General features: G+C 41.1%; 2 protein-coding genes across 5 annotated transcripts in view; one reads left to right on the forward strand and one right to left on the reverse strand.

The window, feature by feature from the left end:
* palm3 (paralemmin 3) overlaps positions 1-7,811 on the reverse strand; it is a 32,836-nt gene extending 25,025 nt beyond the window's left edge. For both annotated transcript variants that reach the window (XM_047344036.1, XM_035180539.2), the window contains exon 1: positions 7,677-7,811. The gene's annotated coding sequence lies outside the window, so the exon portion shown is untranslated. The remainder of the gene's footprint in view (positions 1-7,676) is intronic.
* Positions 7,812-8,109: 298 nt separating this feature from the next.
* The window catches only part of LOC118123254 (phospholipid phosphatase-related protein type 5), a 51,755-nt gene continuing 37,722 nt past the window's right edge, over positions 8,110-22,142 (forward strand). For 2 of the 3 annotated variants that reach the window (XM_047344037.1, XM_035180572.2), the window contains exons 1-2: positions 14,194-14,750; positions 18,932-19,048. In XM_047344037.1, coding sequence (XP_047199993.1) covers positions 18,932-19,048 — 117 coding nt within the window. In that variant the 5' untranslated portion in view covers positions 14,194-14,750. Of the gene's footprint in view, positions 8,221-9,298; positions 9,407-14,193; positions 14,751-18,931; positions 19,049-22,142 lie in introns of those variants that run through there. The other variant, XM_035180581.2, reaches the window with a different exon arrangement.

Genomic DNA, 22,142 nt, shown 5'->3' on the forward strand with positions numbered 1-22,142 from the left:
GCTGGATTGGCACTGCTGCATTGACACTCGCTTTAACTTTTTCCCTCACTAACGCTGGCTGCAAGCACCTCGTATTCCTGCCATACATCGTCGTCGCAATGACGCACTCTAAGGTGACTTGTGACTTATGTATACACTTGGATAATGTGCAGTACCACACATACCAACATGAAAGCACTGGTTTGTTGGTTTACTGCCTACGTTTTTTGTGTATAGTACATTCACTAGACTAGGTCATGACCTCAAGATTTCACAGTTGTAAGGTAGACTGATTTCATTATTGTTGTTTCAATGTTATGGCATTCATGAATTCCTCCATCTACAGTTTTATCTCCAGAAAAAATGTTGCATAGACATTTGAAATATACAATAGGGTTCAATGTAAAAGGGGTAGAAACTGTTTTTTAACCCTCGGTGGAATGCAGAGGTTGTGAACAGTGGTATGCTTTGCACACAAGTCGAGATTACAGGCTAGTTTAGGCTTCTTGGAAAATACAGCCTGTGTACCTGAGGGAAAAGTTCCCTTGAGCCAACAACAGACAGTAAATATATGTGTAATTTCAACAAAGCTGTTTACGAAAAAGGTTCATTCCATGGACTTTAAAAAAAGAGTCTTGGTTGAAACGAAGTCCAGTGCAATAATGTGGACTGACTCAAGTCCTCATGACCTGCCTCACCAGCCTCACAGATGAGGTCATGAAGAGCAGGGAGCAAACTTTGGAAATGAGAATATATTAAGGAAAGAATGATAGAAATGAACAATATAAGACACAGAAACTTCAGGCGAATGGAAAATCTTGCAAGGACCAGAGATGTGACAATGCGAACTCGAGGAGGTGAAGAGGGGATCTGAGTTTAAAACACCTGTCAAGACACTTAAGGCTGTGACACAACATAAACATTCTGCCTGCACCTCCACAGACACCGAGCTCTGCAACACACAGCAAGCTCACAATGAGACACTTTACAATATTCTTCATTTTGTCACACTCTTACCTGCAGACACGTCAGAGGTATCATAAAAATCCAAGTGTGACAGTAAAACAGGATCGGAAGTTACAACCCTGTCAGTGCGATTCGCTATCATTAATTACTGAACATCTGATACCTTGGTCCTTTCTTATGAGTTTTGTACTACACATTGAATGTGGGCTTAAAAAACAAGTACCTTTAAAATCAGTCAGATTTAGATATGAGGGATGACTAACTACTTCAGAGGTATAATCAGCATAATTACTTGCCTCAAGTGTGATATTTTTGTTGCGCTGACAAGATGAATCCTTGACTTGATAGAAATTAAAGTTTAAGATTTTGGGAATAAGTTTATAATTCAGGTTATCTTTCAAGCAAAAATATCTATTGCTGGGGAGAGGGACGTCTGTAATACCCTGCACAATACGCCTGCACAATGGCAGTGACATAAAGGCAATGTGTCCCTTTTTGACCCAAACAGTCTCTGCCTCCTCCGCTCACTGAGTCACGCTGTCACTGTGGATCTTCATTTAAACCAATGGCTGCAGTTTATTCGTTCATGCTGCTTTGCGGTTTAATCACTCACCATGCTGTGCATTAGAGAGAAGCTCAGCTGTTTTAATGGAAAGCAGGTTTTGACAAGTGACTTTCCCACAGTGCAATGGGTTACAATAAACAAAGCGTGTGAATTGGACCAGGCTTAAATACCAATCAATTTAAAAATGCCTTGCCTTTGCGAAAGTGTTAACACAGACTGGCTCGGAACACAATAGTGCTGGAGCAGCACTGATAAACCACAGGCAAATGTACTCTTCCTTTCAAATAACTGTTCCAGGACTTTCTACTAATGAGTTTGTGTAAACATGTAGACAATATTCTTGTTGGTAAATGTTCGTTTTGCACTTTGAACAAGCCTGTGTAAGACATGTTTTGGCCTGCTTCAGTCATTTGTCTGTCTGTGTGTGCAGGATTAGTGTGTGTATGTGGTTGTCTGTGTCTCTCAAACAGGTTTGGAGAGGAATGCAGGGCTTGTGTAATCCAGTCTCGGTTCATTTTCACTATTGTCACAGAGTCAAAAGCCTGTAGTCCCGTGTGCCGTGGGGCCTCGCAGCTCAGTCACGATTACATACATCATCTCATATAACACACACTGCAGCCAAATCAAAAAACCCACATCAGTACAACACAGTACAACAGTCCAAAGACAATTGTAAAACATTTGCAGGTCCATAAACAACTGTAAACTATTATTATTTATCCTTAAATCTCTCACTTTAACACATAGCACCTAATTCACTAACAGATTACAAAACCTTTCAAGGTCAGACCATGGAGTTTGCATATATTTATTCTGAAAGGGTGTTGAGTCACCTTGTAAATGTCTAGTCAGGCAACGTAATGTTTAACTTTCCTCCTTTGTCATTATCACCTTGGACAAACAAACCTAATTCCAGGCCAATATTAAGGAAATGACAGACATTATACAGCATCTTCATTAAAATGGCTTTATATAATTAAGAAACAATAAGAAATAAATATAATATGTTAATTGTAACTGAGTAGGATTGATTTGGGAATTGTGATTAAATCCCATTCAAAGGTTTGGGGTAAAGCATTAACAGAAGCTGACCCTATCTCGAGCTCTGCGCTGATTTGATTTAACCTCTGCAATAAGCTCAATGTTACTGGGGAGGCACTATCTCTCCCTTAGGTAACACACCCAGACTTCAGTTTTTTTGCATATATCTGATCTTGCATGCAAGTGTCTGGGATGTTTTATAAGCTTAAAATGAACTAGTTGAAGCATATGCCATTTATCTTACATTCATTTTTCATCAATGTCTGGTTCCAGAGCCATTCAAAGGCTAAGGTTAAAGGCCATGGATCGTTCCCAGGACCCAACACTGTGGGGTTTCAGTAACAACTCAACAGGTCTTCAACATTTAAAACCACCACTGTGGCTGAAATAGGTTCAACAAGCTGGTACCGAGGAATACCTCTTCTCTCCATGGCAACATGTGTTCAACCAAGGTTATAAACATATTTACAAAAGATACTGTCTCTTGACCTGGGCAGGCAAATAACATGAGTCTACCACCGGCCAGAACTTCACAACTACAGGAGCACACAGGGCATTTTGCTATTCACAGATGACAGTATGCATGACATTTTGGGGGTTTGTGGATTGCTGCCTGGTGTGCAACTAGACGAGCATGTCCAAACATTAGGTTTAGAATGAATACTGCATTTCATTGATAAGTGAAAATCAAACAAAGGAAAGCTGGAGATGCAAACAGCATTCACAGCACACTTCAAGGTAAGAATAGACATGACAAACAAGTTTTTTTAACCGCAAAACCAGAGCCACCAAAATCAAACAAACAAAATTGGATGGGTACATCTGCTCATGTGAATGTGGGATGCAGATGTGTTGTTGACAATTCAGTAACAGGTAAACTTCTTACAAATTAGTTGGGAATTGGCAGTGATAAGATATTTAAAAGGTTCACTGTGTACGATTTAGTGACATCTAGCGGTGAAGTTGCATGTTGCAGCTGAATATCCCTCACCTTCAGTCAATTTTGCGCATGTAGCCTATGACATCCCATTTCTAATGTGTACTTGTACTCTTGTCAGAATTTAAAATACATACACTGAAGCAAACAAAGTGGTACATTGGTTTATTCGGTTTCCTCTGAGTTGTGCTCGATGGCTAACCTGACACTATAACTTAGTAACCACACTATTACTAGGCTTGTGGTTGCATTATTTTTCATTTACTCATTAATAGAAAACCCAAACCCTACTATCATGTGTGTGTCCACAAGAGAAGCCAGACTATATGGTGGTTTCTAACTGTTGCTTTGTATAGTACATTGGATTAATGAGAGGAGTAAGAAGTCACAAATCTCCTAACTGATAGAATCAACTAATATAGTTCAGTTTCAAGATTTGTAATTAGTGATTATACAGAGTTGATAATGTCTAAGCTCTTGTGTTCAGTTCAGGAGAAATGTCGCTTATAAAAGCACTGCACATGAGGATAATTGCTAGGGTTAGGAACTAAAACTCGGTTCCTAGTACCGGGTACCCGTAAAAAAAAATATATTTCGGTTCTGATTATCGGTTCCTTAACTGCAAGGACGCTGTATGTATCTGCCAGGACCTGCCTATGGTTACCAATAAATATATTTTTGTTATCTAAACATTTGATCTCTTTTTTTTACAATTTTGGAATCAAAATGGGGAATTGATAACAGGAATCGATAAGCAGAATCGAAATCAGGACCGATAACATTTTAGCGTTACCCAACCCTATTAATTTCTGAGTATCCTATAATTTATGGCATTATGATTGTTAAGGTGGCTTTCACAGTTTTTGCATTAAAAAAAGTCACCCCTGGTCACTTAACAGATATTGTCCAAAACTTGGCATTCAAATACATCCCTGAAGTCTCCTCCCAGTGGAATATAATATATTCACATTTACAAGCCACTGATATGCAAGGCACATTTTCCTTTATAGAGACTACAATCTATGACTAAACTTAGAAAATATATCTACGAGAAAGATATTGGTAAATGCTGAGACGCTAAGAAGACAAAAAATCCTCCCATCAAGAGACGGTTCCACTCTTTCTTGAGGTTCTCCCCTCAAATCAAAACCATAACACATAACTGTCTTACCCTTGTCTGCTTGACTAATACATTGTTGCTGGTGTCAAAAGAAGGACATGCGTTGTGTGTACAACTCAGACGGAGCAAACTGAAGAAGGTAAATTATTTTTTATCCTCCCCCATTTCTCACCACCTGTCATCTAGGATTTCTAAGGCTTTAAGTCAACAGATTATTGGAAATGAAAAGAATACCACACATAGGTACACAAGCAGCTGCAAAGTACCATCTGAAGACTTGAGCTGCAGTTTGCCAAAGAAAAACTTAAAGTCTACCAACTAACTGACTGGTTATAGGGAAGTTATCTTCCATTAACTACTTGTTACCTACTTGATAGCCTTATTAGCTAGCATGTACTGTGAACTACTGCATGTTGCTATGGGAAAAAATACTGATTAAAGGGGCACTCCAACACGTATGAGTTTATTTGTCATGAGTAGAGAAAAAGAGTTGTGTAAATGTGTGCAATTTGTTACTTGAGGAGATGATGCTTGTGATGTAAGAGTGATGTCATCAGGGTGATTTCAGCTTGGGATAGGAGACTACATATCTTTAATAGATGGCCAGGATTACTAACCAATGTTAAGTTTGGAAAAACATAGCTGTCTAACAAACAGAAATATGATACGTTGCATTTTTGGAAGTGCTGCATTCATCATTTTTCAAAACTTGACCCATGCTAGTGACTAAAATTTGAGATATCTTGGCCTCTGATTCAAATTTTCAACAAGCAAAGTACTAAATTAATGTATAAAGTAACATTTAAGATAGAAATCCTGGAGTATCTTATACATGTATGCATAAAATATAACTACTGGAATTTCTTCAGCATTTTGTGCCAAAGTTGTTCCCCTGGGAACACATTATTGTTCATCACTTCCATTATTTCTTGCTGCCTGGCAAGTGTCTTCATGATCTGTTGTTTCCAGATGCACCACCTTTGTACTTGCTCCGCTGTCTGAGACTAATCTTCTGCTTAGCCATAATAATAACAGCCTGAAGCATGATGCGTTTGTGCAGTGTGTACACAGATCGTCAGACTAGTTGCAACGTGACATAAAGATGGACCTCTGACATTGTGACATAACATGGAGGAACTTTCCTTAACCAGCATCTACTGGAAACTGAGAACCATGTAAACAGCTTGGTTGAAACATGGAACTGCACTAACAATCCCAGAGGTTTGTTTCTGATGACAACGTTACAGTGTGGAAGGGGAGGACATACTTGAAAATCTAAAATCATTTCAACTGAGGATGGGCAGACATACAGACAGATATGCTGGGGGCGATGTGGCAGTAAGAAATTTCCCTCCTGCTGCAAATTCATCCATCATCCAGTTTGCCAAGCAAAGAAATTGTGGATTTCATCACTCCCAGCTACTCTTTTCTCAGCTTCCCTTTATCTTTCTTTTCTTTTTTTGTAAATCTCCCCCTGCCTCTGTCAGAGACGGAGTCTCTCCTGTTCTCTTCAACAGGATTTGAAAAGAGGAAACTCTCGCTGATTGGTGGTGCTGACGACCACACATTTTCTCCTGCCCCTTTATCTGTCTTTAACAGCTATCTATCTCGCCCACTTTACCCTTCTTGCTTTCTTTTTGAACATTTGGGTAGATTTCCCTGGATTCATATCAAAACCAGACTGCTTCGCGAGTGACTTGTAGATGCACTTGGGCATTATTTTGTATTTCATGTGGATCAAAGCTAAAACTTTTCAGCTGAATAGCAACAAATAGGCAAGCAGATTAGACAGAGGTATCACTATCTGGTTACCTAGAATCTGTCTTATTCTCTGTCCACAAAGCACTTTAGTTAAACAGGAAATATCGTAATTGCACAGGATAAATATAACCTCAGCAAGCAGTGGGTTACATCGCATTGTTGATAGTATTTTATAAAAGCTCAAATTTCACAGATATGTCAATACCACTGTCAATGGAAAGAAGGCGTTGTCGGAGGGCAATGTTTAAATCAGGATTCATTTGTACTGTGTCATAAAACAGCAGTTTTCATCTGTTAACAGCTGACTTCTTTAGCCACCGTGACATTTATATTCCCCTGCATCCTGTGCTGTGATCCTTTATGTGCGACTTCTCTTTGAAACCTCAGGCATAAGCATAATTGTTAACAGACTTTCAAAGAAGTTACTCTTTCCGGAGAGGTAGATTAAGCCAAAGGTGAGCAACACCCCACCCCCTTGGATTTGGCCTCCAGGCCCTGGATTCTTCAGCCTGACAGAAGAAGAGCCATGTCAGGAGATCCCGCTGGGGCCTCTGCTTGTAAATAAGCACGCTCAGCTGCATGCCAAGCAGCGTTTGTTTGATGTGTCTCAAGTTAGAAACTGGCTCCTATAAACCTAGTTGAGGTTAAAAGCGATGAGACAGCATTGCAGTTTGCCATAAAGTAGGTGATTCGCATCCTCTGTATGAGTCACAAATCAAATGTGTGGTTTATCTGATGTGAAGAACTCCATCTTGACTGCATGCTGTGTGTCTTGTGTGTGTAGGGGGTGTGTTGGTGGCGAGAGTTGTCAGAAGATAGCCTCACTATCTTGCATCATAAACTGAAACTGCTGCAAAAGCCTTGCAAGGTTTTGGCTTTTGCACACAGATGCACAGGTTTCCTTCTATACACATTACGGCTTATCTTTAAAGATAAATACAACCATAACTATGATAAGCTGGTCACTCACCTTTACAACTCAAGTCTGTTTCCACATGCAAAATGTAGTTCTAGTGTGGTTAGGTCAGGGTTTAAGAATAATTGAAGTGTCAGGGAAATAACAAGTGACTTTAAAACAGGACAATATGACTTTAAAAAAAAACAAAAAAACAGTTTGTAATGCTGAACTGAGGTCAGACAAAGTCAGGGGCTGCTGGGGCTCTTCTGCTCTGTGGCTGGGCTCACTTCCACCACTTGGCCCGTTTTCAAAAGGTGTCAACCGACCACGTAGCCCACAAACTTTGTCAAAGCTCAAACAGAGGAGAGTTTGCTCGATATTGGCACAAAAAAAAAAAACCGGCACGTACCTGCTCAAACTCGGCCACTTGATATTCCAAGTCCGGCGAGGTGAAACAAAACCAAGCGGAGAAGTGGAGACACACTGAAAAAAGAGCAGCGAAAACAGGCGGATAATTCCTGTACGTAGCTTCGTGAACACGGTGCGGAGGAGAGTTTAAAAAGAACGACGTGAACTTCTTCCTCGTGTCGCCGAACACCTGAGTCTCCTCTGCGGAGGGAGCGAGCCGCGGAGCCCGTCACACGAACATCGACGCGTCGGTGAGTTTCAGCGAACTTTTAAAGGTCTACGCGGTTTCACGGAGAGAAAGTCGCCTCATTGTTGTTGTTTTGTTTTTTTTAACAAAAAAAAGAGTCAGGAGTTGGTCCCGGAGAGCTGCTGCCTCCCTCCGCGTCTAACCCCGTGTGAGAGGAGGGAAAGAGTCGGTAGGTCCCTGGTTACCTGACTCCAGTCATTACCGTGAGGCCAGCCCTCCACACAGCAGCAGCAGCAGCAGCCTCATGTTTCCTGTTGTTCCAGCAGAGGAGACACACCGCTCCCCTCCACCGCCGCAGGTTCACATCCTGTCATCACACCGCCAGAGTGACCCGCCATCTGCGGATTCAAACACACACTGTACACAGAGAAGCACTCTCAATATCTATCTAAAGATCAAACTCACCACTTAAACTAAACTAAAGCTTTATCTGGAACACATCGTTGAAGTGTCAAACATTTTTTTAAACTCTCATCAATTTCCACCAGACAACTCGATGAGCAATAACGCATGGAGATGGAAATTAAGTTGTAATAATAAAAAAATGATGCAGTAGCTTTATTTTTGGAAAACAGCTTGATTATCTTATAAATTAGTCTAACACACCTATCATCGCCACATGGTTTGTATTTGTACAGATGTAATCAGATGGTATTGTATTGAAATGGGGACATCTGTGAACAAAGATAATAACAAAAATAAGACATGTTATAATTCTAACATGAAGAAATGTCTATATATAAGGGGTAACTCATAATTTTAAACATTCTCCCGCTAAGGTAAAACATAATGGTCAACACTTTAGGGCTTAAAACCTTATCCTGCATACTAGGCCATTAGTGACTCTGGAAATATTAGTTGTTGATTGTGGCTCCTTTAACAGGTTTTCTAGCCAACGTTGTTTTCCTACTAATCTAGCTTAAAAGTTACGAGTTCAACATCAAACTTCATTCCTTTTCTCACCAAGAGCTGTCTCCAGCTGTGGAACGCAATGCTAATGCTAACTCTATCACTCTTCTGCTTGTTAGCATGCTAACTAGCAGTTAGCACTGGTGCGGCTGGCCTGTCTGGTCATTTTACCGATGTGTAAGTCACTGTAATGTTCCTGGGTCGCACCGATCAACACCATGCTCATGGCAACCAGGTTCAGGCAGCAGAGAAAACGTACATAGCACCTTTTAAAGCTTAATTCATGTTTACCACTGTGTGAATGTCAGATAAAATTAACTCTGTTGCTATATTTAGTCATATTTTGATGAAATTATGAGGGACTGGAAACACACTAATGAGCCGAGGAGAAGGGGGTTGGTTCAAGTGGTTTGAACATTTATTTTGGCTGTCTTCTGATTTTCTCTTTTTTTTTCATTATAAAATAGGCTCACAATGGGAATCCATCGTAATTACTGTAAACCCAAAGTGGCAGCTGCTGTTGTCCTCTGCAAAGGAGCACTTACGAAGTTCGGTGCCACCTTTCAAGCTACTGGGTAGGTGAGGGTTACATGTTCTGTACTTGGGTTTTTATATAAAGTCTTTCTTTAACTAGAAAGATCAGAATAACTTCAATACACAACACAGTACACTGTACATTTATTTTTGGTATGCTAGGATGTAGGATTTCAGGATTTGCCTTTCACCATTTGGTTGTTAAAAGTTAAGTTACAGTTAATGTTTGCTGGTATTTTGTTGGTCCAGTAATTTGTGATTTACAACAGTGAATTAGCATCAATTAATGCGTTTGGTAAGTTTAACTATAGTACATTTTCTTATATTACCTCATATCAAGTAAAACCTATTTGACCTTGGAGTGGGAATGATCAAAAGTTAAATTCATGATAGACAACAAGGACAGACCATTCAACCACTCTGTAGGGCCATGAAATTAAACTAGGTTATTTTTATGTATATTTTATTATAGCCTACTCATATTTCATTTTTACTTCAATATACTCATTTTAGCAAAGTTAATTGCGTTTTAAATGTGCCCAAATCTAGGGTATGAACCCCTGAATTACTAGTGTGACAACATCTTTAGAGATGGTCAGTATTTTAGCCTCATAAATTACAGTGTAGCTGACCTGTGCTGTAGCTTCTTTATAATCCCATTTTGCTAAAAGTCTGATTAATTCTTTATGGCTCAAATTCCCTAGCATGGTAATTTGAAGCAAGAAAGTCCTTGGCTGTGATCCACAGTGATAGTGTATGAAATGAGCACATCCACCGCCTCGGCCTACTTCTCATTCCCCAAGACAAGACAGAGTCTTCACTTGAACAGCCAGATAGTACGGGCACACAGGCTTGTATCACATGGCTTTGGATGGAAAAAATGGTCTCTCTGTCTTTTGTGTGTGTGTATTTTGGAGCGGAGGTATTTGTTAGCATGGCAACATTTCTTTAACAATACTGAGTGCTTGTGATTTTGTGCCTGTGTGTTCATGCGTACGAGTGCCAGCACCTTCTAAACGCTGCTCTTTGTTTGACTGCGCGCATGCTTGTATGTGCTTGTGTAGCATACTGTAGAAAGAGCTCCATTTGTCTGTGTTTTTGTGTTCCCATGCACACAAAACACATGTAAAAAGGGGGATTTATGAATGGTTTCTATTATGTGTGTTTCGTGGTATTTTATCACATGAGATACAGATTATTTTAAAACAGCTTTAGGAGTAAAATGTCTGGGAAATCAGTACCAGGAAAGATACTTGCGGACAAAAAGCCATGTGGTTCTATTGACCAGCTGAAGGACAGACTGTCTAGCCTTTTAGCTAGACTGGTGCCATATAAGTGAGAGTGAAAATACTTCATGTGAATACTTAACAGTATCTGTATGGTTCTGTATACGAAAGAGACCTGCATCTCTATTGCTGCACAAGAATGCCAGTATTGAGTGATTCTATGAAACCCTTTTTTTATTTCCCACATGCAATACCAATATTTCTGTGATGATATACTTAACTTTATGCACCAATCCAAAAGCACTTAGATTCCACATAGGGAGTAAAACAAAAGGTGTGTGTGTACAAATTGTTGTTACCTCTTTCAGACCTTTTCTAGCATTAACTCTGATTTTGTCAGGACCAGTGGACCTCATAGGGACCAAAGCTTGGTCCTAAGAAATTAAAAGGTCATTTCTGATGTACTGGCTAAGGTCAAAATGGGAACTGTGAATAGGTTAAAGATAGAGTTAACCATGAATTGGTCATGGTTAAGTTTAGAGATAATGATTTGTATAGGCTTTCCACAATAAATGGAGGTCAATTCAAAGTCCTAAAGTGGAGGTGTGTGTGTGTGTGTGTGTGTGTGTGTGTGTGTGTGTGTGTGTGTGTGTGTGTGTGTGTGTGTGTGTGTGTGTGTGTGTGTGTGTGTGTGTGTGTGTGTGTGTGTGTGTGTGTGTGTGTGTGTGTGTGTGTGTGTGTGTGTGTGTGTGTGTGTGTGTGTGTGTGTGTGTGTATGTATGTGTGGCAGTGCTTGTGTGTGACTGTTTGTAGGCCACATGCCCATCCCTGTGTACTTGATCTATTTAGAGTCCTGCAGTGTCTTACCCTGCTTGTTTCGCCCTTGACTTTCTACCCGTGTTGTTTCATCCCATACATCATATTACACACAGCCATGACCAGGCAGGTATATCTAAAGACATCAACTGTCACAGACGAGCTGCTACAGAGAACCACACACTGGCAGTTAAAGTGATGGGGTGGATAATATAGATGTCCTCTGGGAGGCTGCAAAAGACAGATATTAATATAGTCACTGCAGTTGGTTCCATGTCCTTGTTGCTACCAGGTTACATAAAAACCTTGTATCATGTGAAAAAAATCTTTTTTCGCTTATTCTTTAACATTAGTCATACAATAAGGAATGGCTTTTATGGACCTTTTTAAGTTAATTGAAGTGCTAGTGATAATGATGATAATGATTTTTTTGCCTCAAACTGACAATGTCAAATGGTTTATATCCATTTCTTAATCTTTTGATCAGAATGCCATCATGTCATCTAATAACATGAGGTTTGCAGTTTGAGTCTATTTTCTCAGACAACACTGATTCAGGCTGGTTATATCAGGTGTGTCAGAGCTTGTTATAGAGCGGCGTCACTTAGGTTTGGGAATTCAACGCTTTGTGAACAAGGTCATTTTTTAAGTAGCACTTGTGTAATGCCAATTGTATGTGCGCTTTTAAAGGTGTGTGCATGTATTTCTGCGTATATTTGCGCTTCCCCTGCCTGTCGTTTTACTCTACGAATGCAGAGAGAGTTACCATGGGAACTATGACATCTGTGACACCACGTGATTTTATCCATTGCTCTAAGAAAAAAAAGACACTTAACTGTGAGTGGTCCGTCATCCCTCACCATTGTGAGTGATTTTGTTTGAGTGCAGCAAGAGCTTTTATCATGCCGTTTCTTATACATCTGACTTAAAAGTCTTCTGTTAGTAAAAGAGAGGGTTTTCAACACTAGCAAGAGGGATGCCATACCCCTCTCTTTGTCCTCTTTATTCTCCCAAGATTAAATTTCTCTTACACTCTGGCTATACCCTTTATCATAATTTTTCCACTCAAACTGGACTTCAAGATCTTACACGTCTTCGGTTTTAATACAAGAGAAGATAATATTTACTTTCCTTAAATGTTGAAGGAATAGTTTGAAATGTATTTTCTTTCTTGCCAAGAGTTAGATGAGAGGGTTGATACAGCGCTCATGCAGATAAGGTAAACATGAAGCTTGGAATGGCAGGAAACAGACTTCGTCCAAATGCAACAAAATCCAACTACCAGCACCTCTGAACCATATTATATGTCATTTGTTCAAGCCAAAGTAAAACATTATGTTATCATGTAGGGGATTCAGAGACTTTGGGAGGTGACTTTACCCAGTGAAACATTGTAACATGGGAGTCATTGAGCTTTAAGTTGTTGGCAGTCGAATTTAGTTACCTTTAGACAGATATGGCCTTGAGTTTTGTGCCTAGCTAAGCTAAACAGCATATAAGAGTGATCTTCTCATCTAATGTTTGATACGTTTAGAGACATATTAGGCTCATATTCAGGTTCCTTATTTTAATTTGGGTTGTTGCTTTAAAATATTTACATGCTCTCATGTTCAGAAAACACATCACTGTCCTCAAACTGTCGATTGCTGCAGCTTCTCTTTTCAGCCTCTGTCTGAAACACTAGGTTGTAGCTCCTGTCTTTTTAAGACTTTATTTTTTCGCCTTACCTGGCTTTGTTAGGGCACATGCAAGACTATCCGCTGACATGTATTATGCAAAAGTGGGGCATTGGGATGTCGCATGCTTTTATGAAACCCCAGAAGTATTGGTTGGATAACTGATGAGGGTTTTTAGGAGCTTAAGTGTTTTCTCTGCGCGAGAAGAGCTCCCTTCACTGCGGACTTTAGGCTTTTTAACTTTGCAGACCTTTTCCATTCACAAAAAACTACAATACACTAAAGAAATAGAAAAAAACAAACAGAAAAAGCATAATATGTCTCCTTTAAAATGTTCTTTGCATTTGAATGAGGTTCACACACAGTGCAACAGCAAAGGCAAATAACTGCTGGCTAAACTCCACAGCAATACAGACCTGTGCTGTAGTGCCTGAGGGGAATTTGTCCAGCAGTCCACCTGTGCATCTGCAGGTTGTCTGGACATGTAGCGGCGTGCATCAACATACACATGTATGTGCAGAGAAACATACAGAGACTGTCCCTGTTTAGCCCTGAGGGAGGCAGATCATTTGTTAAAAGCAAACCAATGCTATTATGCAAGTACACACAGACACACACACAGCTGCTGGTGAGCTCGCACCTGAGGGCGTCTGACCCACATAGGTCCACATGCAGAACTTCTTACCTTGACAGTGCATCATTAAGCCACTGTCTACTGTCCCAAGTTGTGGTTTCTGCTAACCTGAGCTACACACACACACACACACACACACACACACACACACACACACACACACACACACACACACACACACACACACACACACACACACACACACACACACACACACACACACACACACACAGACCAGTGAACTCACACTCACAAAGCCCATAGTGTGCATGTATCAAATTGGTGTACTGGGGTACAAAAGTGCACAATGTCGACCATATTACCCACTGCCACACACACACATGCAATCCCTCCTACCTTATTCTCTCTCTCTCTCTTCCTCTCTCTCTCTCTCTCTCTCTCTCTCTCTCCTCTCTCCTCTCTCTCCTCTCTGGCTCTCTCTCTCTCTCTCTGGCTCTTTTCTGCCTTCAGTCTCCGCTCCTGCTGTTTCATTCTCTTATTCCCTCTTCCCACTCTCTGTTTTTTCCTCCTCCTCTGTGCCTTTCCTTCTTTTTTCTTTCACACACAGGCATACATCCACACACACACACTCTCTTTTCCTCTCTCTTCCTCTCCTCATATCCACCGGCAACTACGCTGAGCAGCCTCCTTCACCAACCCAGTGGATCCCCTCACTTGACTAATTAGCCCTGAAGTGCTGTTGAAGATCATCATATTTAGCTTAGCGACCTAGCGGCAGAGTGCAGACAGATATAGACTAGGCTGGCTGGAGGCTGGGTGCCTGGCTGTGGGCAAGCTCTCTATCTCTCTCTGTTCACACTCAGTGCCGAGGACTTCTCAGTGGCGGAGCGGCGGAAGTGAGAGGTGGTTTTTGCTTTGAAATAGACGAGAGGGGGGGGGGGGAAGAGAAAGAAGCGCAGCTGAGACCACAACAAAACCACAGAATGGGAGAAGGCTGCAGGTGCAGATCCTCCTAGAGACGGAGACTTGGAGGAGGCAGTGGTCACTGCTTGTAACATACAAAAGATTTAAGGTGAGAGCTTTTTAATGTCAACTGGCCTGCTTTTTCTTCTGGTTGTTGGGAAACAGATTGATCCAAAACGTGTGTGTATGAGAGAGAGAGAGAGAGAGAGAGATATAATGTAAGTGAGTGTGATTGTGCATCTCTATGACCCACATTGTCGAACCTGAGGTGCAGCACAGCAGGGATGCAACCCCCTGCCTCTGTCTCAGACACACACACACACACACACACATAGCACCACTTGTTGGACTGTCATTTGAGTTGACATGTAATGAATATTGCAATATTCATCAGACATTCATCACACATCAGTAAATCTGTGTGTGTACCTGTGTATGTGTGAGTTTGCGTGTGCGTGTGTGCGTGTGTGTGTGTGTGTGTGTGTGTGTGTGAGTGTGTCTGCACCCACAAGATAGTGAGTGGGTCTTTTGTTTGCTGTGGTGCTAGTGCGAGCCTTAAGGATGCACATCATGGTGAACGACATGGACAGCAACATAAGAGACGATCAGTCACGCCAGCCTTATGCCCGATTGCTTCTCACTGCTTTTGAAGATGGGAGCATAAAAGAGGACACAAACACTGTAAATACAACAGCCAACCTTTCTTCTGTGTGTATTTATGTATAAATACAATCATTCTATCATGCACTGCCTCTTGTGCAACCTCTTTACTCTTTTTTTCTTTGTATAAATTAATGCCATTTCAAAAATCTGAACATTTCTGCTGTGGCTCGCCTGTATGTAAGTTGATATTTCATTGGGGTGGTGAGATTACACTATAGTGAGATAGTGTTTCCCATGAGGAAGGTGGTAGTGAAGAAAGAGGGGTTAAAACTATGTGTATGAGCCACCATATGAATAATTAACCCTCTTTAACACACTGAATGTAGACTGTACCCTTCTGTGTGTGCGTGTCCATGTCGCTTAGCTTAACATTGCACAGTCCAGAGATAGAAGTGTGAGACTTGTGCAAATATTGAGGCAATATTTCTTGAGGAGGAAGGAAATTATTAAACATTTTGACCAATCGTGGCTGTAAACCAGTCTCATGCAAAGCTATTAATAGAGGAGCATGATGATAAATCTATGAGGTGGAACAGAAACTGCCAAGAGGAACTTCACTGCCAAATAATTGAAGTCTTAAGTTCATGGACAATGTGACTGCATCTGTTGTGGTTTTAGTAGAAATTACGATTGATAATCGCTAAACCCTGCATTGATGAGACAATTATTCTGTGGCTGTGCAATACAGACTGGTGCATTCTGGGTGTGTAGGCTGTTGACATAGGACAGCACCTGTTCTTAATCTGCCTGTTCAGAATGGGCTGTTTGTTTGGCCTGTGGTGATGCTGGTTTCAGTTTTCTTTGTGAAACTGTAAAAGTGACCTGCAGTCATTGAGCTGCAGTAAGTAAAGACCTACTGCAGGACTCAGTCCACAGAACCTTGAAGCTGCACCACCACTGCTGCACAAAGGGCTGTTCACCTGTTTATTCAAAGTTCAGTGAAGCTCAACGCAGTAAACAGAACCCTCAACTGGACAATCAGTCATTGTTGCTGTTGTCCCGATTGAAGGCCACTTCCTTTGATGAGTTGGAGCAGCCGCTGCTAGAGAGCGCTGGTCGCAAGATTGTCCAACTTTTTAATTTAGAACGTGTCACGTGTCCAAAATAATTACATCAAATTCAACACTGCACTTCCTAGGGCCCTTAACAATACGCATGGCAAGTGTGAAGACGATAAGATCGAGCCACAGACAGATTTCTGAAATTACGAGATAAATATCAGTTATTTGAGTCCCAGCTTGTTTCTGGTTTAGAGGTCTGGGAATCCTCGATAACATGCATGAATGAGCTAAAATGTTCTTTTTGATTGAACTGTTTCAGATGAGAGAAGATTTAAGTGAAGTCGGGTTCGAGTTTTATCACTTAAATGTTTTAGCTACTAGTGCGTACACTGCCGTGCTCCAACACTATTTAATAGGAATATTTTCCATTTCTCTATATGCAAAAATACACTTATGCAAAAATACACTTATTTCTTTATCATGGATAACAAGCTGGTGTATTTATTGTGCTTCTATAAACAGAAATTTATCATTCACCTTTTCCTTACTCCTTTATTTTTTATTCTAAATTGTGCTTATCCATTTAATCATTACATTTTTTGGTCCCTATCACTGTTTCATCTTTAAAATTTAGCATTTTATGACATTGTTTATAATTCAGTTGAACTGTGAAGGCATGGACGCATTCCATCCTTGCGAAGTGGCTTCCTCCCCTCTCCCCAATAATGACCATTGATTAGGGAAGGGGCTGACAAGGCAGCTGAGATTCGCCTTTACCCACAAAGTCAACGAGATGATTGTTGTCAAGGAGATGAGGGAATGTGCTCAGTATCTGAGAGGAAATCCAATTGCTATTTGAATGAATAAAATTATACTGCAGATTGCTGAGGGCTTTCGCTTTGTGATTGATAACATCAAATTTTTAAAGTTTGCATTTGGTGTTTAAAGAGGCTTCATATATTTGAATGCCCTTTAAGGCACCTCTGAACTAAAAAAAAGTTGATTATATTTGTCAACGATCCCATAGAATCTCATAAGCTGTCGTTCCTGCTCTACCTTTCCTCACCATCTCCTCCCCTGTTTCCTCCTTTTCCCACTTTTGGGACTGGAGTTGTTTTTCCCCTTCAACTTCTACCTGTTATTCCCCCAATCACTATCATTTCCCATTGCTGAGTCTGCTGCCTTTCACCACCACCCTATTTACTTCTGACGAGTCTCTGATCGTCTGCATCATGACTTTGCCTCCCTCTTATCTCTTTCTGTCAGGCTTTTGTTTTTGATCATCGCTCCTCTGTTTCCACTCTACTTCTCCTCCTTTCAACCTCATTTCCCCCCAATTTTTAGTTTGCCTCCCTGCGTGTGTGTGTGTGTGTGTGTGTGTACATAGACACTGTAGTGTGTATGTGCATTTTTTGTATTGTGCAGAAAACATCTTTGTGGACATATGATTGAATAAGTTGATGTGTGTATTGGATAAGTACAGTATATGTGCATTAAAGGTGCAGTTGTTTTTCTGATGATAGATAATGACGTGACTCCCTCTTTGTGCTCAGACATGATTATTGGTAAAACTGACAACATGAAGCACGGGGGCCATCAGCTCTGTTCGGGGGTTCCTGCTTTTTTAGTGGACGGATGGCACATTATGAACTCCAGGTGTAAAGTGCACTTACAGTGACTGAAGATCCTAATGGGACACTGTGTCTCTATTGTTCACTGGCAAGGTTTCATTTCACACAAATGGTGCCACGTTGGTGAAATTCTGCAGCAACACATCCTCAAGCTGATCTATTGATAGCAGAGTTGTTTTCTCTCTCAGACACAGACTCAACCCAATTGAAGGTGTTCATTAAATTGTGGTTTTTGATGTACACTGACAATGTTTTTTTAAATTATTTATTACTATTTCTTTGTATTGCTACAACAATGTGGCTGAGGTGTGGTTAATATTTAGTCAACTAAAACACATTATTTGTAAAAATTATCTTATTGCAGTGGTAAAATAAGCATTCAGATCTTTCACAAAAATAAAATTAGCAACTCCACGGTGTGGACATCATACTCTGTTATGAGTAAAATCCTGCATTTGAAATTTTATAGAGGTAAAACTATAAAATTTGTGCTTAACTGAGATTTTAATTTAGTTTAATTCAACCTACACAATATTTTAAGTGACTAAAACTCACAGATACTTAATTTTCTGGTAAAAAACCCCAGTTTGCTTTGACTCTTTGGACTATGAATACTTCTCACTCAGCTTAACTCTGAGCCAGACACTGAATCTAAACAGACCACTGTTTACACTGTAGTAGCGCCTGGACCTCAGAACAGTGTTTAGTGACTCATTCTATTCAGAAAGTGGACACTAACAAAGTGACTAAATCGAGGTGTCAGTCAAGTGTCTGTCTTTGCTAATTCAACTTAAATCATTCATTATCTGAGGCCAAAGCTACAGTCTGACTTGGGATCAGTTGTCTCAGCTTTATTTCTTATTCATTAGCACATCGTCAAAATCCCCCAGACCGTTCTCCTAGGGTCAGCAAACCTCCACACCAAATATATATGTGTGACACAAATATTTTAAACGTAATGGACTGAAGCTGTACTATGACCTTTGACCCCACAGATGATTGACAGCCAGCTATCAGCACAGAGGAGGGCGATGATGAGGAACATCCCTGATGAAGACCAAGGCCTGCAGAAGACCAGCACCTACATCGTGCCCTGCTTCCTCTTAGTGGAGGTGAGTGTTTAGACATTGTTCATAAAAGGGAACCATATACAGCACAACTGACTCGACTCACATCTGATTATTTCAGCCTGATGTGGCCTGAATAATGAAAGCCTATTCAAAGACTGTTGCTTCTTTCTTTTCTTAGCTATGACCTTATAGAGCTAAAGGCAACATCGGTCATAATATCTGACGGATTTATCTTAACTTCACAAGGAATCCAGAGTCAGAATTGTCTTCTTGTGCTGATATCGTGGACAGCGTTGAAGAGCTAGCTGTTTACTCCGCAGGTGTCGGACATTTTTTGAAACCTGTGTGAAGCTGGAGCCACACAGAGCAAACTGATGGACGCATGAAAGCGCATTTTCCGGTCTTCTGCTTGTGAATGTTCTCCCTCCTCGTTTCTTCCATTTCTGCGGGATCACGTTCTCCCATCATTTCACACGTTTCTCATGGCAGATTAACAACAAAGGATGCCAGTTGGGGAAACTGCATGAATTAGCTGGATCTGTTTTCAATTCACTGACTCCCAGAAAAAAGTGATTGATTAGATCAAATTATCACATTTGTGTAATTACCCTCAGTCTGTGAATCTCTTAGTGATGAGATTCAGTGGGAGGGTGAAGGGATCCAACGCTATAGGTATTGTCACAAGAAAGGCTCATCCCGAGTGACCGTTTTGCTCATTACCTCCTTGATTCCTTTCCTCTCTACTCTTCTAGTCTTCCCATGACTTCTCTCTTCCCTGTAATCCCTAAATGACCTGATGGAGCGCTCATGGCCTCTGCCAGATTTCCTAATTAATTGGCCTAATTAAGAACGGAAACCCAATTAGCCCGTGCCACTTCTAACACGCTCCAAGCCTGCAGGTCGCCCGAGCTTCAGCAACGATGGCAGAACGAGGTGAATTGGCTTAATTTTTTTCAGCTTTAAAATAGTCTTTGCTTTTAAGTCTGGTTAAAAATGTGTTGCTGCAAATGGGTTGAAATATTAAAGTTATAGATGGTGACACAAACAGCAGTGTGTGAGAATGCAAATGTCGGAGTCAGCTGCTGCCAACATTCTCCATAATTATCCTTCAAGCCCCCCTAATCGCCCTACTGCAAGGGGGTGCGTTTCTAACACATGACGGATTGAGAACTGAAAAAAAATACAAATATCTCCTGATGAAAAAGAGGTGCCCTACCCATAGAAGATGCCTGCAAAAATGTCAACTTGGAAAGACAGCAAGATTTTTAATCATAAGATCCAACACGCATGCTGTCAACAAAAACACATGATCTCCACAGGAAAATGTATACGTCATGTCCTCCGTCCTGCATGCTCCCCCCAGATGCTACCCCTCGCCTGAATATTTCGGACAATCTCCTGTTGCCTTCCTCCTATCTGAAAGGAAAACTCTCTGTACCCATGCAGCTTTCCAGACATTTTCCAGACTTCCTGTCTGAAAACAGCTATAGAAAATCAGAAGTTCAGGTTTTTCAACAGAAGAAAAAGCCCACAGGCAACAAGAGAGCTGAGGCTAAATATTTAAGTTTTCCTTTTTGTCCAAACCGGCTGAGACAAACTTAGGCAAACACAGATCTTGTAAAAAAGTTGCTCCAACACAAAAAAGTTTAGCGTAAACTATCTTTAGCAGACTACATCTTTATTTAGCTCACCTGCAGGAGCACCTAACCTCATCGACTGAGCCTCCTGAAGGAGTCTCTTCAGCGTTGCTCTCCTTCTCTTTCTTTGTACTTGGTACTGGCTCATTCGCAACATCCTCTGGAGGACCTGTTATAATGATTTCCCCGCTTTCTAATTTTTTCATATAGTGCATCTATTATATCTCCAGGCTTGTATCCGTCAGTGGTGCTCCTCCCCTCTTCCAGTATTCTCTTTGACGGTCTCTTGAGTACTGCCCAGTCTCTCCTTTCGTACAGATCCTCCACATCACTCCTCTCCAGCGCTTATTCCCTCGCGTAATTATATCTTTTGCAGCACGAATCTCTCCATTATTCCCCCTTTAGTTGAAAAGCTTCGTCTCCTCCTCCCACTCAAAGTATCTGTATCGAGGACCTCGACACTTCTCTCCATCTTCCTGTGGCCTCCGATGTTTCTTTTTCTTCCTTTAAATCCCTCCTCTTGTTTTTGTTCACCTCTTCCACTTTGACATTCCTTCTCACGGTTAAAGTAGACGTTGCCCTGAGCAGACCGTGTCCTCATGCTCCCCTCGTGTCACAGACTGAAGAGTAACGTGAACACGATTTGAGCCCGGGGAGGGTGAGTCTTCTCATTCTGTCAACTTAATCACCCCTCTCTGCCGGGGCCTATATTGAGCCTATTGTTTTCATTTTATCCAGCACAACCAGAGGTGTAATAATGAGAATCATGGTTTGGCTTTAATTACTACATACCCACCTGAATGAATCCGTGTGCTTTGTGGTATAGCTTAATAAAGGGCATTTTTAAATGCCTCTGCCCCCTCTGCTGTGTTCATACTGAAGCAGCTTGCTGTAGAATAGCTCCCCCCGGAGGGCACTACCTCCTTTTGTTGTTACATTAGCATCTCATTAGCCATTTCTTTTCCAGTTCAAACATCCAGTCTCATTCCTCTTTTTATCTTGTGGTCTTGTTGACGATTCCGTCTTTGTTTCGTTCTTTTTCTCCTCACAATTTAAACCTCCGTCTCTCTCTTTCTGCCACTCTCTCTGTTTCCTCTTCCTTTATCTGCACGGAGATGGACTATTTTCCCCTGCTCATTCTCACTGTAGGCCAGTTGTTCCTTTTTTCTTCCCAGACTCGTCTAGCATCTCTAACTTTGATGAGTGTATCTCTGCTTCTCTCTGTTCACACTTTCCATGTTTCTTCCCTCTGTCTTGTTCTCGTCAGCGTTTTCTTCTTACGAGAAGATTAAAATGCGAGAGTGATTTCATACAATTTAATCTTAAGCAGTGCGGGATAAGAGCAGTGTAATGAAAAGCAGCAAAAGCAGTCTCTCTCTCTCTCTCTCTCTCTCTCTCTCTCTCTCTCTCTCTCTCTCTCTCTCTCTCTCTCTCTCTCTCTCTTATGCTCCTCTCTCTCTTATGCTCCTCTCTCTTGTTTTCGCTCCATGCCCCTGCTG

The sequence above is a fragment of the Hippoglossus stenolepis genome, chromosome 2 (assembly GCF_022539355.2).
Source record: "Hippoglossus stenolepis isolate QCI-W04-F060 chromosome 2, HSTE1.2, whole genome shotgun sequence".
NCBI classification, from domain to species: Eukaryota; Metazoa; Chordata; class Actinopteri; order Pleuronectiformes; family Pleuronectidae; genus Hippoglossus; species Hippoglossus stenolepis.